This window comes from Pongo pygmaeus, chromosome 1 (assembly GCF_028885625.2).
Source record: "Pongo pygmaeus isolate AG05252 chromosome 1, NHGRI_mPonPyg2-v2.0_pri, whole genome shotgun sequence".
NCBI lineage: Eukaryota > Metazoa > Chordata > Mammalia > Primates > Hominidae > Pongo > Pongo pygmaeus.
Genome location: NC_072373.2, coordinates 111,704,437 through 111,724,827, shown reverse-complemented (window position 1 = coordinate 111,724,827; position 20,391 = coordinate 111,704,437). Strand labels below are relative to the sequence as shown.

Here is a 20,391-nt window from a genome sequence, read left to right as displayed (position 1 = left end):
GGGTCTAGTTTCAACCTTCTGCATATAGCTAGCCATTTATCCCAGTACCATTTATTGACTAGGGAGTCCTTTCCTCATTGCTTGTTTTTGTTGGTTTTGTTGAAGATCAGATGATTGTAGGTGTGCAACTTTATATCTGGGCTCTCTATTCGGTTTCATTGGTCTATGCGTCTGTTTTAGTACTGGTATCATGCTATTTTGGTTATTGCAGCCCTGTAGTACAGCTGAAGTTGGGTAATGTGATGCCTCAACCTTTGTTCTTTTTGCTTAGGATTGCTTTGGCTATTTGGGCTCTTTTTTTGGTTCCATGTTAATTTTAGAATAGCTTTTTCTAATTCTGTGAAGAATGTCATTGGTACTGTGATAGGAATAGTCTTGAATCTGTAAATTGCTTTGGGCAGTATGGCCATTTTAACAATATTGATTCTTCCTATCCATGATCATGGAATGTTTTCCCATTTGGTTGTGTCAAATCTGATTTATCTTATCAATGTTTTGTAATTCTCAGTGTAGAGAACTTTCACCTCCCTGGTTAGCTGTATTCTTAGGTATTTTATTTTTTGGTGGCTATTGTGAACAGGATTGTGTTCTTTTATTATTATTATTATACTTTAAATTCTAGGGCACATGTGCGTGCAGGTTTGATACATAGGTATACATGTGCCATATTGGTTTGCTGCACCCATCAACCCGTCATTTACATTAGGTATTTCTCCTAATGCTATCCATCCCCCAGCCTCCTACCCCCTGACAGGCCCCCGTGTGTGATGTTCCCCGCCCTGTGTCCAAGTGTTCTCATTGTTCAGTTCCCACCTATGAGTGAGAACATGTGGTGTTTGGTTTTCTGTCCTTGTGATAGTTTTCTGAGAATGATGGTTTCCAGCTTCATCCATGTCCCTGCAAAGGACATTAACTCATCCTTTTTTATGTCTGCATAGTATTCCATGGTGTATATGTGCCACATTTTCTTAATCCAGTCTATCATTGTTGGACATTTGGGTTGGTTCCAAGTCTTTGCTATTGTGAATAGTGCCGCAATAAACATACGTGTGCATGTGTCTTTATAGTAGCATGATTTATAATCCTTTGGGTGTATACCCAGTAATGGGATTGCTGGGTCAAATAGTATTTCTGGTTCTAGGGCCTTGAGGAATCGCCACACCGTCTTCCACAATGGTTGAACTAGTTTACACTCCCACCAACAGTGTAAAAGCGTTCCTATTTCTCCACATCCTCTCCAGCATCTGTTGTTTCCTGACTTTTTAATGATTGCCATTCTAACTGGTGTGTGATGGTATTTCATTGTGGTTTTGATTTGCATTTCTCTGATGACCATGATGATGAGCATTTTTTCATGTGTCTGTTGGCTGCATAAATGTCTTCTTTTGAGAAGTGTCTGTTCATATCCTTTGCCCACTTTTTGATGGGGTTGTTTTTTTCTTGTAAATTTGTTTAAGTTCTTTGTAGATTCTGGATATTAACCCTTTGTCAGATGAGTAGATTGCAAAAATTTTCTCCCATTCTGTAGGTTGCCTGTTCACTCTGATGGTAGTTTCTTTTGCCATACAGATGCTCTTTAGTTTAATTAGATCTCATTTGTCAATTTTGGCTTTTGTTGCCATTGCTTTTGGTGTTTTAGTCATGAAGTACTTGCCCATGCCTATGTCCTGAATGGTATTGCCTAGGTTTTCTTCTAGGGTTTTTATGGTTTTAGGTCTAACATGTAAGTCTTTAATCCATCTTGAATTAATTTTTGTATAAGGTGTAAGGAAGGGATCCAGTTTCAGCTTTCTACATATGGCTTGCCAGTTTTCCCAGCACCATTTATTAAATAGGGAATCCTTTCCTCATTTCTTATTTTTGTCAAATTTGTCAAAGATCAGATGGTTGTAGATGTGTGGTGTTATTTCTGAGGCCTCTGTTCTGGTCCACTGGTCTATATCTCTGTTTTGGTACCAGTACCATGCTGTTTTGGTTACTGTAGCCTTGTAGTATAGTTTGAAGTCAGGTAGTGTGATGCCTCCAGCTTTGTTCTTTTTTCTTAGGATTGTCTTGGCAATGTGGGCTCTTTCTTGGTTCCATATGAATTTTAAAGTAGTTTTTTCCAATTCTGTGAAGAAAGTCATTGGTAGCTTAATGGGGATGGCATTGAATCTATAAATTACCTTGGGCAGTATGGCCATTTTCACAATATTGATTCTTCCTATCCATGAGCATGGAACGTTCTTCCATTTATTTGTGTCCTCTTTTATTTAGTTGAGCAGTGGTTTGTAGTTCTCCTTGAAGAGGTCCTTCACGTCCCTTGTAAGTTGGATTCCTAGGTATTTTATTCTCTTTGTAGCAATTGTGAATGGTGGTTCACACGTTTGGCTCTCTGTTTGTCTGTTATTGATGTATAGGAATGCTTGTGATTTTTGCCCATTGATTTTGTGTCTTGAGATTTGCTGAAATTGCTTATCAGCTTAAGGAGATTTTGGGCTGAGATGATGGGGTTTTCTAAATATACAGTCATGTCATCTGCAAACAGGGACAATTTGACTTCCTCTTTTCCTAATTGAATACCCTTTATTTCTTTCTCTTGCCTGATTGCCCTGGCCAGAACTTCCGACACTATGTTGAATAGGAGTGGTGAGAGAGGGCATTCTTGTCTTGTGCCGGTTTTCAAAGGGAATGCTTCCACTTTTTGCCCATTCAGTATGATATTGGCTGTGGGTTTGTCATAAATAGCTCTTATTATTTTGAGATACGTTCCATCAATACCTAGTTTATTGAGAGGTTTTAGCATGAAGGGCTGTTGAATTTTGTCCAAGGCCTTTTCTGCATCTATTGAGATAATCATGTGGTTTTCGTTGTTGGTTCTGTTTATGTGATGGATTATGCTTAACGATTTGCATATGTTGAACCAGCCTTGCAACCTGGGGATGAAGCCGACCTGAACATGGTGGATAAGGCTTTGATGTGTGGTTGGATTCGGTTTGCCAGTATTTTATTGAGGATTTCACATCGATGTTCATCAGGGATATTGGTCTAAAATTCTCCTTTTTTGTTGTGTCTCTGCCAGGCTTTGGTGTCAGGATGATATTGGCCTCATAAAACGAGTTAGGGAGGATTCTCTCTTTTTCTATTGATTGGAATAGTTTCAGAAGGAATGGTACCAGGTCCTCTTTGTACCTGTTAGAATTTAGCTGTGAATCCGTCTGGTCCTGGACTTTTTTTGGCTAGTAGGCTACTAATTATTGCCTCAATTTCAGAGCCTGTTATTGGTCTATTCAGAGATTCAACTTCTTCCTGGTTTAGGCTTGGGAGGGTGTATGTGTCCAGGAATTTATCCATTTCTTCTAGATTTTCTAGTTTATTTGCATAGAGGTGTTTATAGTATTCTCTGATGGTAGTTTGTATTTCTGTGGGATCCGTGGTGATATCTCTTTATCATTTTTTATTGTGTCTATTTGATTCTGCTCTCTTTTCTTCTTTATTAGTCCTGCTAGTGGTCTATCAATTTTGTTGATCTTTTCAAAAAACCAGCTCCTGGCAATTCATTGATTTTTTTGAAGGGTTTTTTGTGTCATTATCTCTTTCAGTTCTGCTCTGATCTTAGTTATTTCTTGCCTTCTGCTAGCTTTTGAATTTGTTTCCTCTTGCTTCTCTAGTTCTTTTAATTGTGATGTTAGGGTGCCAGTTTTAGATATTTCCTGCTTTCTCTCATGGGCATTTAGTGCTACAAATTTTCCTCTACACACTGCTTTAAATGTGTCCCAGAGATTCTGGTATGTTGTGCCTTTGTTCTCATTGGTTTCAAAGAACATCTTTATTGCTGCCTTCATTTTGTTATTTACCCAGTAGTCATTCAGGAACAAGTTGTTAAGTTTCCAGGTAGTTGTGTGGTTTTGAGTGAGTTTCTTAATGCTGAGTTCTAATTTGATTGCACTGTGATCTGAGAGACAGTTTGTTGTGATTTCTGTTCTTTTACATTTGCTGAGGAGTGCTTTACTTCCAATTATGTGGTCAATTTTAGAATAAGTGCAATGTGGTGCTGAGAAGAATGTATATTCTGTTGATTTGGGGTGGAGAGTTCTGTAGATGTCTATTAGTTCTGCTTGGTGCAGAGCTGAGTTCAAGTCCTGGATATCCCTGTTAACCTTCTGTCTCATTGATCTGTCTAATACTGACAGTGGGGTGTTAAAGTCTCCCATTACTATTGTGTGGGAGTCTAAGTCTCTTTGTAGGTCTCTAAGGACTTGCTTTATGAATCTGGCTGTTCCTGTATTGGGTGTATATATATTTAGAATAGTTAGTTCTTCTTGTTGAATTGATCCCTTTACAATTATGTAATGACCTTCTTTGTCTCTTTTGATGTTTGTTGGTTTAAAGTCTGTTTCATCAGAGACTAGGATTGCAACCCCTGCTTTTTTTTTTTCTTTCCATTTGCTTGGTAGATCTTCCTCCAACCCTTTATTTTGAGCCTATGTGTGTCTTTGCACATGAGGTGGGTCTCCTGAATACAGCACACTGATGGGTCTTGACTCTTTATCCAGTTTGCCAGTCTACGTCTTTTAATTGGGGCATTTAGCCCATTTACATTTAAGGTTAATATTGTTATGTGTGAATTCGATCCTGTCATTATGATGTTAGCTGGTTATTTTGCCCATTAGTTGATGCAGTTTCTTCATAGCATAGATGGTCTTTACAATCTGGCATGTTTTTGTAGTAGCTGGTACTGGTTGTTTCTTTCCATGTTTAGTGCTTCCTTTGGGTGCTCTTGTAAGGCAGTCCTAGTGGTAACAAAATCTCTCAGCATTTGCTTGTCTGTAAAGGATTTTATTTCTCCTTCACTTAAGAAGCTTAGTTTGGCTGGATATGAAATTTGGGGTTGAAAATTCTTTTCTCTAAGAATGTTGAATATCGGCCCCCGCTCTCTTCTGGCTTGTAGAGTTTCTGCCAAGAGATCAGCTATTAGTCTGATGGGCTTCCCTTTGTGGTAACCCGACCTTTCTCTCTGGCTGCCATTAACATTTTTTCCTTCATTTCAACCCTGGTGAATTTGATGCTTATGTGTCTTGGGGATGCTCTTCTCGAGGAGTATCTTTGTGATGTTCTCTGTATTTCCTGAATTTGAATGTTGGCCTGCCTTGCTAGGTTGAGGAGTTCTCCTGGATAATATCCTGAAGAGTGTTTTCCAACTTGGTTCCATTCTCCCCATCACTTTCAGGTCCATCAATCAAACATAGATTTCATCTTTTCACATAGTCCCATATGTCTTGGAGGCTTTGTTTGTTTCTTTTTACTCTAAATTTCTTTTCTCACTTTATTTCATTAATTTGATCTTCAATCACTTATACCCTTTCTTCCACTTGATTAAATCAGCTATTGAAGCTTGTGCATGTGTCATGACGTTCTCATGCCATGGTTTTCAGCTCCATGAGGTCATTTAATGTCTTCTCTACATGGTTTATTCTACCTAGCCATTCGTCTAAGCTTTTTTCAAGGTTTTTAGCTTCTTTGCGATGGGTTTGAACATGTTCCTTTAGCTCAGAGAAGTTTGTTATAACTGACCTTCTGAAGCCTACGTCTGTCAACTCATCAAAGTCAGTCTCCATCCAGCTTTGTTCTGTTGCTGGCGAGAAGCTGTGATCCTTTGGAGGAGAAGCACTCTGATTTTTAGAATTTTCAACTTTTCTGCTCCGGTTTCTCCCCATCTTTGTGGTTGTATCTACCTACCTTTGGTCTTTGATGTTGGTGACCTACAGATGGGGTTTTGGTGTAGATGTCCTTTTTGTTGATGCTGATACTATTCCTTTCTGTTTGTTAGTTTTCCTTCTAATAGTCAGGTCCTTCAGCTGCAGGTCTGTTGGAGTTTGCTGGATGCCTGGGTATCACTAGTGGAGGCCACAGAACAACAAATATTGCAGAACAGCAAATATTGCTGCCTGATCCTTCCTCTGGAAGCTTCATCCCAGAGGGGCACCTGCCTATATGCGGTGTCTGTTGGTACCTACTGGGAGGTGTCTCCCAGTTAGGCTACACGGGGGTCATGGACCCACTTGAGGAGGCAGTGTGTCCATTCTCAGAGTTCAAACGCCATGCTGGGAGAACCACTGCTCTCTTCAGAGCTGTCAGACAAGGATGGTTAAGTCTGCAGAAGTTGTCTGCTGCCTTTCGTTCAGCTAAGCCCTGCCCACAGAGGTGGAGTCTAGAGGCAGTAGGCCTTGCTGAGCTGTGGTGGGCTTTGCCCAGTTCGAGCTTCCTGGCTGCTTTGTTTACCTACTCAAGCCTCAGCAATGGTGGACGCCCCTCCCCCAGCCAGGCTGCCGCCTCGCCGTTCAATCTCAGGCTGCTGTGCTAGCAGTCAGCAAGGCTCCTTGGGCGTGAGACCCACCGAGCCAGGCATGGGAGAGAATCTCCTTGTCTGTTGTTGCTAAGACCATTGGAAAAGCACAGTATTTGGGCAGGAATGTCCTGTTTTTCCAGGTACAGTTTGTCATGGCTTCCCTTGGCTAGGAAAGGGAAATCCCCCGACACCTTGCACTTCCCAGGTGAGGCAATGCTCTGCCCTGCTTCATCTTGCCCTCTGTGGGTTGCACCCACTGTCCAATCGGTCCCAGTGAGATGAACCAGGTACTTCAGTTGGAAATGCAGAAATCACCCATCTTCTGCGTCGATCACACTGGGAGCTGCTGATTGGAGCTGTTCCTATTCAGCCATCTTCAGGATTGTGTTCTTGATTTGGCACTCAGCTTGGATGTTGGTCCACTTCCCCACTTTCGACCCTACTGCATCCTTCTTACCATCTTACTCTGTGACTACTCAAAGAAATTTGCCTGCTGTCTTGTGTTTGCTCTGACTTCAACTTGGATAAGGACCATTGCCACATCATTCTTTATGTTGGCATTATTTTCAGATGTCTGCTACTGTTTCTTCCTTTCTGTTCTAATTATTTATTTAGCCCTAACATTTCTATCCCACCAATTATTCAGCTTGCCATTCCCCATGAAAGTACACTTAAGAATCAAAGGAAATGTACTGACATTCATTACTGCTTGCCCAAAGTATTGGCAGTAAGTGGATAATTAATCCCAAGGCAACTAAGGTAAAAATCTACATGGAAGCTTTGTAGTGTGAAATATCTCAAAAGCAAAGCCACAGGCTCTCTCTCCATACCAAAGGTGCACTTTACCTGAAAAGTGTTTCCCTCAGGATCCAGAACCTCACAGATAACCTCTGAAGTATGCCTCATGATGTACCTGCCAGATCGCAGCTGCTCACGCTTTTGAAAAGGATAGTATATATTACTGCTTGATTCATGGCAGTACATAGCTGAACAATCCTTGTCAATATAAAGAGAGCCTGTGTTTGGAGGTAACACCTGAAAGAGTAACAGAAGGAGAGAAATTATTAAAATTTTCTTGTTCAATATGTGGGACTTGGAAAACCATTTTAGGAAAAAGAATATCCATAGATCCTAGTCACAAAGTGTGTTTGCAGGAGGAAAACATTAACCAAGAGAGAACTTAAGGTTTGGAAAGGGCTACTTGATAAAGAGGCAAACGGAATAGTTAGGATATCATTTCTCCTGTATCCTCATATCTTATCTGCTCACTTTAATATCTCTTCTAAGTAATTGTCTTATGCCCCCTTATTTCTAATATTTAACATATTTTAGCTGAGGTTATATACATGTTTGGCCCTATTCGTCCTATTCTAAATGTTTGGGGTTGCTCATGATCTTGGATAAGAAGCATCTCTGAAAAGGTAGAAAACCGTGCGATAAGTGCTCTTAGAAACTCATCTCTCCTCTCTCTGGTGGCTGACACAGTCCTTAAGTAATAGACTTCATGTAATGAATTCTGGTTCAAACAGATCTTTTTCTGAAATATAATTTACATATCATAGATTTACCCTTTAAAAGTGTATAATTCTGTGGGTTTTAGTATATTCAAAAATGTGTGAAGCCATTATCACGAATTCCACAACACTTTTATCATCCCTCAAAGAAACGCTGGTCCCATCAGAAATCTTTCTGGATCACTAGGCCTTAGGCCCTGGCAACCACTAATGTACTGTCTATGGATATACCTATTCTAGATACTTCATTTAAATGGAAGCATGTACTCTGTGGCTTTTTGTGTCTGGCTTCTTTCAGTTAGCACAACGTTTTCAAGGTTCACTCACGTTATAGCACACAGTACTTTATTCCATTTTATGGATAAGTAATATTCCATTGTATGGCTATATCAGATTTTCTTTATTCACTTATGAGTTGGCATCATTTGCGGTGTTTTCAGTTTTGCTATTATTAAAGATGTTGCTGTAAATATTGTGTACAAGTTTTTGTGCAGATGTATGTTTTCTCTTGGATATATATCTAGGAGTGGAATTGCTGGGTCATATGACAACTAAGTTGACCTTTTGAGGAAGTGCCAAGTTGTTTTCCAAAGTGACTATACCATTTTCCAAGTGACTAATCACTTTCCAAAGTGACTTATACCATCAGCAGTTTCTGAGGGTTCCAATTTCTCCATACCTTTGCTAACACTTGCGATTATCTGTCTTTTTGATTACAGTTTTCTAGTGGGTGTGAAGTGATATCTCATTGCAGTTTGCGCTGCAGCTCCCTCACAACTAATGATGTTGAGCATCTTTTCTTGGCTTATTTGCTATTTGCATATCTTCTTTGAAGAAATTCAAATCCTTCGCTCATTTTAAAGTGGGTTATTAGTCTTTTTATTGTTGAGTTGTGAGAGTTCTAAGTTGTAGGGTACTCTGTACATGAGACCATTATCAGTTATATGATTTTCAAATAACATCTTCTATTCTGTAGTTTATCTTTTCACGTTCTTGGTGGTGTCCTTTGAATCACAAACCTTTTTTTGATTTTGGTAAAGCTTGTATGTTTGGCATCATATCTAAGAAACTATTGCCTAATCAAAAACATGAAAATTTATATCTATGTTTTCTTTCATCTCTCACTTCCAGCACCTTCCTTGCCCCATAATAATCTACACTGGATGAAGAGGTGGAAGGATAACATTATCAGAAGAGATGAGAGGGATAAACTGACTTCAGCAACTTTCACAGTAACAAATGTTTGCCAGTGAGATCTTTGTATATCATCTTCTAGCTTTTAGCTCTCAGTATCTAGTGACATTGTTTGCAATATCTTTGCTCTAGTGTCCTTTCTCCAGCAAGTGAAAAGCTGAAAGCAAGTCCTTTTAAGGCTAAAGGAACTGCATGCTGACACTGGATGGTTGTCTTTAAAGGGGAAATGCAGAAAGGTAGGGAAAGGTGCTAACTGCTCCTCCTTGGCCTTCCAAGGACAGAACTTTGCTTCAGCTAGGAGAACTGCCCTCCAGGGACCACACACACCATGTGCTCCATCTTGTCCTGCTAGGACTTTGAGTAGAGTAGTGAGGACTGACTGGAGGTGGGAAGGATGGAGAATGAGAATGAGGGTCGAGGTTGCAGGAGGTGAAGCTAGTCTGTTAGGCACAAGCCAAATCATCTAAGTGTTTCTAACACCCACAGTGCCTAGCACATAAGAAATCCTCAACTAACACATTTTGGTTTATAACCTTGGTCCAAAACTACCAAAGTTTTTCAAAACAAGCAGGACAATATTTTTCTGGCATGGGATGTAAAAAGGAATGAATAAATAAGAGTTTGACAAGTATATTCTAAGATGTTAGTATTATAAGAGAAAGGAAAGCAACAGCAGTGTACATTGCAGGCATTTTTACTGCTCCAGAGAAGTGGGTTTTCTCAGCTGAATAGACACTCATCTTTGGCACTTCTCATTTTCCTCGTAGACCTACCTGGTATGTTCCCTGTGGCTTTGCAATAATAGTTGTTCCATCTCCAAAGGTGGCACAGCAGCTACTGTCCTCACAGTTGGCGATAACAGTGGCATAGCGTGAGCTTTCTACCCGCATACACTTCACCTGCCTGGTGACAGTCCGAGGATCCTCGGCTATAAGAAAATGCAAGTTAAGCAGATCTGATAGGATGCAGACATTGCAAAACAGACCTCAGCCTATTGATTTTGCTGCTGTTTCCTGGCTATCTGGATTCCCCATGGAAAAAACACAATTGTAAAGTCTAGAGCAAGTACTGAGAACTCCACAGGGTTGGAGTGTGGCCTGCTGTTCTTGTCAATTCAGAATAATTCTTCCAGAAAAAATCTTCTTAATTTAGTATGCTGTCTTATTCTCGCTATTTATTTGTAGGAGTTGAGAACATCTGATTTTTCAACTTGAAAAATTGAAAAGCATAAAATATAATTTAAGCACTCAGATATTCATCAATTAAAATTTATACTTTTTAATACATATGTAAAATAAAAATTACAGATAAAATTGAAGTTTCTCCTTATATCTGGGCTTATTTCTATCTTGAAATTCATTTTTATACTTTTATGTACATATATATCATGAACAATATAAATGTGTGTGCTTTAAATGTATGTAAGCTATATGTCACTCTATGTATTTATGTAATTACTGTACTGTCATTCTACACCTGCTTTTTTCATTTAATACAGTTTCAAGACCTCTAACCATCTTGATCTATATGTATCCATCCATCTATCTATACATATATGTGTGCATAGATATATTTATTTGTGTGTGTATGACTCCCCTTAACAACCTTATAGTATTATTTTGTAGGAATTTACCACATTTTGTTTTTCTATTCTGCCATTGATGGACATTTATATTTTCCCAATATTTCAATATTATACTCAATGCTGCAAGTCACTCCTCTGTACTTGTTTCCTTGTGCAAATGTGTATGAGTGTCCCTCTCTCTATAAGCAGAAATAAAGTTAGTGCATCATAATATGATATGCATGATTTTGTGGGTGGGTTGGGGAGATGTAGGTCAAAGCATATAAAGTTACAATTATACAATTATGTAAGATGAATAAGTACAAGAATGTAATGTATAGCATAAAAACTATAGTCAATAACTTGTATTGTATAATGACAGTTTTCCAAGAGTGTAGACTTTAGGTGCTCATAGCACACACACACACACACACACACACAAACTATATGAGGTAAGAGATATATTAATTTGCTTCACTTAGTCCACTATGTATATGGATATCAAAATATCATTTTGTACATCTTAAATATAACCAATAAAAAACATTGACATTAAGGAAAGGGAACTCATGGAATAACTTCTCATTAAAAATATTTCTTAAATTCAGGTTCAGAAGAGTGGAAGGCTTTTAGAATCTTTGAGCAGGTTCCAGTTAATTAGCAGCTACAGTTTCCTTTTTTCTGATACCACCTTTCTGACGAAAGACATGCTGAGACTGAAGACCTATCTGAGGTCACCTATTTATGCAAATTAGATGCCTTGAGGATCAAAGGAAACATCTGAAAGCCAGTATCTAGGACAGATGAATCATGGTTATTAGGTTTTAGTTGCCACCAATCAAAGACTATTACTAACCATCAGCTAACTAGAGCTGTTATCACTCCCATCTCTGTTGAGATAATGATCATAATAAAAGGTCCTAATGCATCCTCATATTCATTGCAGCATTATTCACAAAAACCAAGATTTGGAATCAGTCTACCTGTTCACCAATGGATGAATAAATAAAGAAAATGTAGTAAATATAGGCAATAGAATACTATTCAGTGTTAAAAAAAAGAAATCTGTCATTTGCAACAATATGGATAAACCTGGAGGACATTATTTTAAGTAAAATAATCCAGGTACAGAAAGACAAATAGCACACTTATATGCAGATCCTACAGAAGTTGAACTCATGCAAGTAGAGAGTAGAATGGTAGTTACCAGCCATCGGGGTGAGGAGTTGGGGAGATGTTGGTCAAAGGATATAAAATTTCAGTTATATAAGAGGAATAAATTAAAGAGATATACTGTATAACATGGTGACTATAGTAAATAACATATTGTATTTTGAAAATTTCTAAGAGAATAGATTTTAAGTACTCTCACAACTAAAAATGATAAGTACAAAGAACAAAGCTGGAGGCAACCGTGCTACTCAACTTCAAACTATACTACAGGACTACAGTTACCAAAATGGCATGGTACTGGTACCAAAACCACAAAACAGACACATAGACCAATGGAACAGAATAGAGAGCCCAGAAATAAAGCCACACACCTGCAGTCATCTGATCTTAAACAAACCAACAAAAATAAGCAATGATGAAAGGACTCCCTATTCAATAAATGGTACTGAGATAAATGGCTGGCCATATGCAGAAGATCGAAACCGCACCCGTTCCTTACACCATATAGAATAATTATCTAAAAATGAATTAAAGAATAAATTTGTAAAACCCAAAATTATAAAAACCCTGAAAGACAACCTAGGCAATACCATTCTAGACATAGGAACAGGCAAAGATTTCATGACAAAGATACCAAAAGCAATTGCAACAAAAGCAAAAATTGACAAGTGAGCTCTAAGTAAAACAAAGAACTTCTGCACAGCAAAAGAAACTATCAACAGACTAAACTGACAACCTACAGAATGGGAGAAAATATATACAAACTATGCATCTGACAAAGGTGCATCCATGCTAACATCCAGCATCCATAAGGAACTTAAACAAATTAACAAGCAAAAAAACAAATAACCCCATTAAAAAGTGGGCAAAAGACATGAACAGTTTTCAAAAGAAGACATAAACGTGGCCAAAAAACACATGAAGAAAAGCTCAACATCACTGAACGTTAGAGAAATGCAAATCAAAACCACAATGAGATACACTCTCACATCAGTCAGAATGGCAATTATTAAAAGGCCAAAAAGTAACAGATGCTGGCCAGGTTGCAGCAAAAAATGAACGCTTATACACTGCTGGTGGCAATTTAAATTAGTTCAGCCACTGTGGAAGACAGTGTGGTGATTCTTCAAAGACCTGAATACAGAAGTACTATTCGACCCAGCAATCCCGTTACTGGGTATATACCTAAAGGAATAGAAATCATTTTACTGTAGAGACACATACACACATATGTTCACTGTAGCACTGTTCACAATAGCAAAGATATGGATCAACTTAAATGCCCATCAATGGTAGACTGGAGTAAGAAAATGGCATACATATACACCACGGAATACTATGCAGCCATAAAAACAAACGCGATCACATCCTTTGCTGGAAAATGCATGGAGCTGGAGGCCATTACCCTTAGCAAACTAACACAGGAAGAGAAAACCAAATACCGCTTCATCTCACTTATAAGTGGGAGCCAAATGATGAAAACACACGGACCTATAGAGGGGAACAACAGATACTGGGGCCTACTGGAAGGTAGGAGGAAGGAGAGGATCAGAAAAAATAACTAATGGGTACTAGGTTTAATACCTGGGTGACAAAATAATCTGTATGGCAAACCCTGTTACATGAATTTACCTATATTACAAACCTGCACATGTACTCCTTAACTTAAAAGTTTTAGATAAATGAATACATAAATAAAACACACATACACACACACAGACACACACGCACACACAGTGAGGAGTGTGTTGGCGAAAGTTTTGGCTGCTGGGTGCTGCTGGTCGAAAAAATTTTCTAAGAAAGTAGATAGATTTTAAGTTTTCTCACAACTAAAAATAAGTATCTGAGGGTAATGCATATGTTAATTCGCTTGATTGAGTCATTTTGCAATGTATACATATTTCATCACATCATATTATTTATTATATATATACACACAATATCTGTCAATTAAAAGAATAAAATTAAATTTTATAAAGCAAATAGCAAAATAAGTAATGATGATAATAATAATAATACCAAATCCTTATAGACCCTGCTTTGGATTGCATGGGTTTTCTTTAGTTGGCTAACTTTACCAAAAAATTATTTTTCTTATGTGTATGTTCAGCAGTCAGTGAGGATTCTATCTAACTTATGCTAAAGAGTTATAAAATATTGTCATGTACTCAGAAAATAAAACATACTTGTTTCTTGATCATCTGGCAGAATAATTTGATCTTCATAAACTTGATAAAAGGTTGTGATTCTGGTACCATCAGCATGATCCACTATCCGAGTACCATCTTTCCTTTCAACTATGACAACTTTGTCTTCTCGAGTTGTCATAACCTGAACATGAAAAGGCAGGACATAATCATTTGGCCACATGGTTAATCCCAAGTGTACTTATTTTTATCCATTGAATACAAAGATGGCACCATCAAAGTCCTAGTTATTTATTTATAGGCAAAAGTTTTATCTCATCTACCTGATCTAACCTTCATAACAATCTTGGCAGGTACCCTCATTTCATAGATGAGGAAATTTAGGCTTAGAGAAGTTGAGAAGCTTGCTGAAAGTCATGCAGCAAGTAAGTATCAGGGCATATTTGAGGAAACACTTAACATCTGGACTGGGTTAACCCAGGTCTGTCTGGGAAAATGACCACAGGCCCTGTTTCCTTGGAAACTACGGAGTAATGATAAATGCGGCATATTGTGGCTGCCTTGTGTGCTGTGAAACCCCTGCTCTGCAGAACTTCCCCAGATGGAGTGAACGGCAAGATGGCCTGCAAGTGTCGGGCTAATGTCATCAGAGCAGTATTTGAAGATTGGTGGGGGACAGAGGCTGTAGCCTCTCTGTGTCAAGTTGACCTGTGCATGTATCTGCTGCTCAGTGCCGCTGCATGCCTGTGAGCTTGAGGGGTATGAGAAGCGGTGTGCGTGGGTTGCTGCTCCTGAGCTCTGCACTGGGTTGACTATGGCTCTGTTGTGTTTGCCTCATAGTTCAGCTTTTACCTCTGCCCATTACTGCTTTCTCCCTCCTCCTTTCACATATATGTCTCTATTAAAATCTTGCACTTGGGACTTCACCTCAGTGTTTGCTTCTGGAAAGCTCAACCTGCAACTGCAGTACTGTAAATTGCATAATGCATATTTCAATCATTGGGCATTTTCTAAACTGTTCTAACTCTAAGGAACAGAATGTTTCACTGAAGGTCTGGATGGACGTGAGAGTGAGTTTGCTAGCTGTTTTCTGAGTCCAAAGTCTATGGCTATTGGGAGCAGGTGATTTTCACCTTCTTAGCTCTTTATGGTAGGTGGCAATCACTATTTAAGAGAGAAACGAATGCCAATCATTATTTTAGGTTCTTACCATTGGCACTTTGAGCCAGGAATGTATACTAAGAAATACTGCTGTGTAATGTGGTGGTTGAGAGCATGAGCTCTGGGGTTAAGCTGAGTTTGAATCCCGACTCCACAAATGGCTGGGTAGACTTAGGGATGTTGCTTACTTAACCTGTTTGTTGTGTGGTTCACTCATCCACAAAATGGAGCCAATACTAGTATCTTCTTGGAAATGTTATGAGGGTTAAACGAGATGATGCTGGTAAATTGTGTCACACTTGGCCATCATGTTAGTAATTATTGATAGCGGTTTTGTATCTAGCGGAGATATTTACATATTATGATTTAGAATTATTCAAACATTTCATAACACCACATAAACAGTGACATTTTCTGGTCACCATAGAATAGGATAATCATTCTTAGTGGTGGCAATAACACAGTAACAAGGATACTTCTGAATGCCTGTTAGTGCCAGGTCTGGTACTAATCTTCTCAACAGGTAATGACTATTATCTCCAGTTTATGAATCAGAAACCAGATGAGAAACTTGCCAAAAGTTATACATCTGGTAAGGACTATGGCTAGGGCTTGAAACACAGGTCTGCCTCACCCCAAGGGCAGTGCTCATTCCTTTAGAATGTAATATTTCATGTCAGGGGTTGTGAAAATACACACCCATTTTCAATTTTGCTTCATATGCCAGTTTCTTGAGATCTGGAACACAGTGGTGGGGTCTACATTCTGGCTCTACCATTTGCTGTGTGACCTTGGGCAAATTACTTAACCTCTCTGTAGCTTAGTTGCCTCATCTATAAAACGGAAACAATAGTAGTTTGTTGTGAGAATTGAGTGAGTTAGTATATGGAAAATGCAGAGAACAGGGCCTAGTACACAGTGAGTGCTCAGTAAATATCACTATTATTGTTCTTATTCTGTTGGGCATTTGGTGTTTAATTCATGCTTGAATCCAGGTTCTTGGATGTTGGTTCATGCTTCCAAAATGGTGATAGAGATGAATGAGGGAAATCAAAAGTTAACAAAGAAATGTTAATCAAACTTGCATATTAAGCCAAATAATCTACCTCAGGGGCCGAATTAAAGTGAGTTATTTGAAGGAACTGAAACAAACATTAAAAAACCTCAGGAAACAAATGAACAAAAACCTTTCTGAGATCATATGTACTTTGAGTCTTACAAAAAAAGGCAACTAGCAAACAAAGTAAGAGATTATAAAAATATTTCAGAAGTAGGCTGAAGAGGAAAAGATATTTGGTTAGATAATGTAATCCATCTTAATAGCAAGCAGACATTTTGCTTTTTACAGCAGCACATGGTTTTAAACAAAGGTAGGAAGTTCAGATACCAGAGTTAAGGCACTTAGGAACTTCTTCATTTTGTTTAGATTCACAAGGTGCTGCAAATCTCCATATAAGATGTTAGAGGAATAGCTAAGGAATGGAAAGAGCTCAGTTTTTGGTCACAAACAACTGGCTCTAATCCTGGCTTCAGCACTTTCTGAACATGTACTCTTGATCACATTACTTAACTTCCTAAGGCTCAATTTACTCATCTGTGTAATATACATTTGGTGTGAGGGCTGAATGAGATGTGTATAAAAGCCCCCAAAGAAATCCTGGTACATAGAGGGCCGGGCGTGGTGGCTCATGTTTGTAATTCCAGCACTTTAGGAGGCTGAGGCGGGCCGATCACCTGAAGTCAGGAGTTGGAGGCTAGCTTGGCCAACATGGTGAAAACCTGTCTCTACTAAAAATACAAAAATTAGCCGGGCGTGGTGGCAGGTGCCTGTAATCCCAGCTACAAGGGAGGCTGAGGCAGGAGAATTGCTTGAACCGGGAGGTGGAGGTTGCAGTGAGCCAAGATCATACCATTGCACTCCAGCCTGGGTGACAAGAGCAAAACTCTGTCTCAAAAAAAAAAAAAAAAAAAAAAATCCTGGTACACAGAAAGTGCTATTGTTCATTCCAGGAGTTTTGCTTTCATATCATAAACAGAACCATTATGTTCTGTACCACTAATTTGTCATGTATTCTTATGCTACAAATAAAGTTTTGGTAAAGTTTCTCTACAGTTTTGGATTCTTGAGTTATTTAATGTGTGTCTTATCTCTTTCAATATACCATAAGTTTTTCAAAATCAGAGGATCATGAACAAACTTCTTTCACCAACTGCAAGTGGGCACAAATAAGTAGTAATGAGACACTCACTTCCAGAAGCCTCTCACTTCCAGAAGATAAGACATTTACACACATACATTCAGCATAAAGAAACACACGATGACATCATTAATCACATATATCTTAAAAGTGGCATAGAGAACTCATGAACTGCTGCTCACCTCAAAAATTGGCATTTTGTTCTGACGTGGTTTTGCCCACAACACACAAAAATAGTCCCTAATGATACTCTCCATTTGGCAAATACACCACAAGATGTTTTTAGATTTTGGAAAATGAATCCAATCATCCATCCATCCACCCATCCATCCATCCACTACTTAACAGACATTTATTGAAAAAATATTATCAGTTAGGCACTCTTTTTCGTGTTGTTTCAGAATTCTAATGACTTAGAAAATTTTGCAATAAACAATAGTTTGTCATACCGTTCCATTGACAGGATCTGTGGCCTGAAAGGATAACAATGGGGCCAAATCTGCTATTCTTTCTAATCCTTTAGTGCCAATCCGATTTCCTTCAGGTGTGGTTGTAAACCAGGTGCCTATGTGAACCTCCACAGGAGTTACAGTTTGAACTGCCTCTGGAGGAGGGTCATGGATTTCACCCTTATGGGCCATTGATGGCTGATTTTTGTGACTTTTTCCTGTGAAGTTCAAGTAAAATCAAACAACAACAATATAACTATAATATCAATTATATGCATCATTCATTATGTTTTGACACAGTACAAACTACCTCAGATACTGTGGCATAGACAATTCTAAGTGGTATTCATCAATTTTATTATTTCTCAATAGGGAAAAGTATCAGGTTATGAATAGCTTAATTTTGGCACTTAAACCGTGGCTAAATTCCCACCACTTTCCCCCAGACATACACATGCTTACACAGCTCACTGTCTAGGGCACAAAAAATATTCTGGTCAACTTCTGTACTCTTTTGGGTCTTGCATACTTCTCTCTGGGTCCCAGATTTTGGGTTTTGTATTCTGGTTTTTAAAGCCTACCTTTGCTCTCACTTATCTGTCAAACTTTCAGACTCCTTTTGACATATTGGACTATAACAGTTACTAAATTTTTAACTCTTGATTTCCCTGATTTTGCCCTTTTGTCAGTAATAACATGAAACATCTTTCTTCAACTCTGGATCTGGGAAACCTCAGCAGCCACGCATATCCCTGGGGAGAGGAATTTGTGCAGTTTAATTAGTACATCAACAATTGTCTGATACATTTTCCTCTCCATCCTCTACCTCCCTACTCATTTGGAACAGGGGGAGAGAACGGAAGACACCTTCATGGAAATCCTTGACCAATATTTCAATTGCTCTATCAGGGTAGAAGTACTCCATTTCCATGAATAATAATGAGTAATCTGTAGATGAGACTTGACAGTGTTATCATATCTCAATGATGAGGTAAACTCAGACCCAGAAACAAATTGCAAGTAATGACAGTAAAGGAATGTTAACTCTTGGAAGATTCTCCAGATTCAAACCATGAAATGTGCAGCAGGGCATGCATCTCGGCCTAACTAATAGGGACTCAACTAATGGGAAGAACCAAAGGCAGATAAATCAGGTTGAGCCTTTTCATTGCCCTAAAATTTAATTTGGACATATTTATACTTCTAGAATATTGGTAGAGAGTGAAAATGGTATCGCTTTCAGAATAATTCCTCTAGAAATAGTAGGAAATACTTTAGGAATTATCTTTTTTTCTGCATTCTCCCTTTTTCTCCTGTTTCCCTCCCCTCTCCTTCTGTTCTTGTTACTTTTTCTAATCAAAAAAGGTGAGCTATGGAAAGGGCATGCCAACATAAGGAACATAAGAAATACAATGGGGTAAAGAATAGCATGGTATAAACAGACAACTACTAGCAGACCACTTTGACCAGATGATACATTACAAGCAGATTTTGGTTGAGAGAAGGGACAGGAGAGGCAGGCACTGATTCAATTGAGGGGACTTTAGCAGTATGTTAGAGACCTTGGAATTTTTCCTACAGGTGATATTTAATAACTAAAGTGTTATAAGAGAGAAAGTGAGGTATTTGGAAGATTAGTTACATGCTTTTGGCAGGAAGATAAAAAATCAATACTAATAAAAGCAGGAAGAACAGTTACAAGGTTTTAAAGTATTAGAAATTCAAGTTGGCAGAAGAGATAAACAAGTACAATTTTGATACAAATGTATATTGGGGAACAAATTTGGATATGAAAGGATGAGGATGGCAGTGAAAGGATAAGAGAAAGAATCACATGCAGATCCTGAAATCTTAATCAACTATTGTCTTTCATTAAGTATATAGGTCAACAAAGCAAACTGGCCAAGGATCAGCTCAAAGGTAAGAGGAAGGAAACAAGCAGGGTTGGAGTTCCATTTTCAGGAACATCACAGACTAGATACCAATAATTCCACTGAAAAGAACCATAACTGCTAGAAAACATCTTTAAATCGATCTTCTTGAAAGTGTCTCTGAGCTGGCAACTATAAGTAAGAGCAGCACAAGCCATGGACTAAGTAAACGTAGGAAGCCAAAGAGGTAAAATAGCTCTGAAGTTGGATTTTGTCCAGTGGGTTTTTGTCAAACTGCGTGATTCTGAGTATTCGTTTTCTTAGCATTGTGGGACTTAGGCAGAAATGAATGCCAGAACCTGCACAATCTGGATGGAAGGTTTGATATGAGGCCCTCAAATGACTACACTCTCAGACTAAGTGTGAATTATTAACAGAAATCATTCGTGTCTTTTCCCACCCCACTCTAGAACTGTCAGAAAGCTTGCCTGTGTTCAGACTTGGTGCTGAGCAGAGAAAACAAGAAAGTACTTAAGAGGTTGTATAACCACAGTAGAACCTTATATAGGTTTGAAGTGAAAATTCACACCACTTGAGTGGCACCCCCAGAAATTCCTTAAATTAATAATTTAAAGTGATCCCAGACTGTTGGTTCCCCTATCAACTGCTAAAGTCCTTTATAAAGAAATGCACTATTGGCCAGGCACAGTGGCTCATACCTATAATCTTAGCGTTTTGGGAGGCCAAGGCAGGAGGATTGCTTAAGCCCAAGAGTTTGAGACTAGCCTGGCC

The 20,391-nt window shown here is 38.6% G+C and overlaps 1 protein-coding gene across 1 annotated transcript in view; it reads right to left on the bottom strand.

Annotated features, from left to right (window-relative positions):
* Positions 1 to 20,391, bottom strand: part of SPAG17 (sperm associated antigen 17) — a 233,433-nt gene that overhangs the window by 43,596 nt on the left and 169,446 nt on the right. The window contains exons 29-32 of the mRNA XM_063651455.1: positions 17,729 to 17,946; positions 13,960 to 14,104; positions 9,810 to 9,964; positions 7,175 to 7,363 (exon numbers count right to left, since the gene is read on the bottom strand). Coding sequence (XP_063507525.1) covers positions 7,175 to 7,363; positions 9,810 to 9,964; positions 13,960 to 14,104; positions 17,729 to 17,946 — 707 coding nt within the window. The remainder of the gene's footprint in view (positions 1 to 7,174; positions 7,364 to 9,809; positions 9,965 to 13,959; positions 14,105 to 17,728; positions 17,947 to 20,391) is intronic.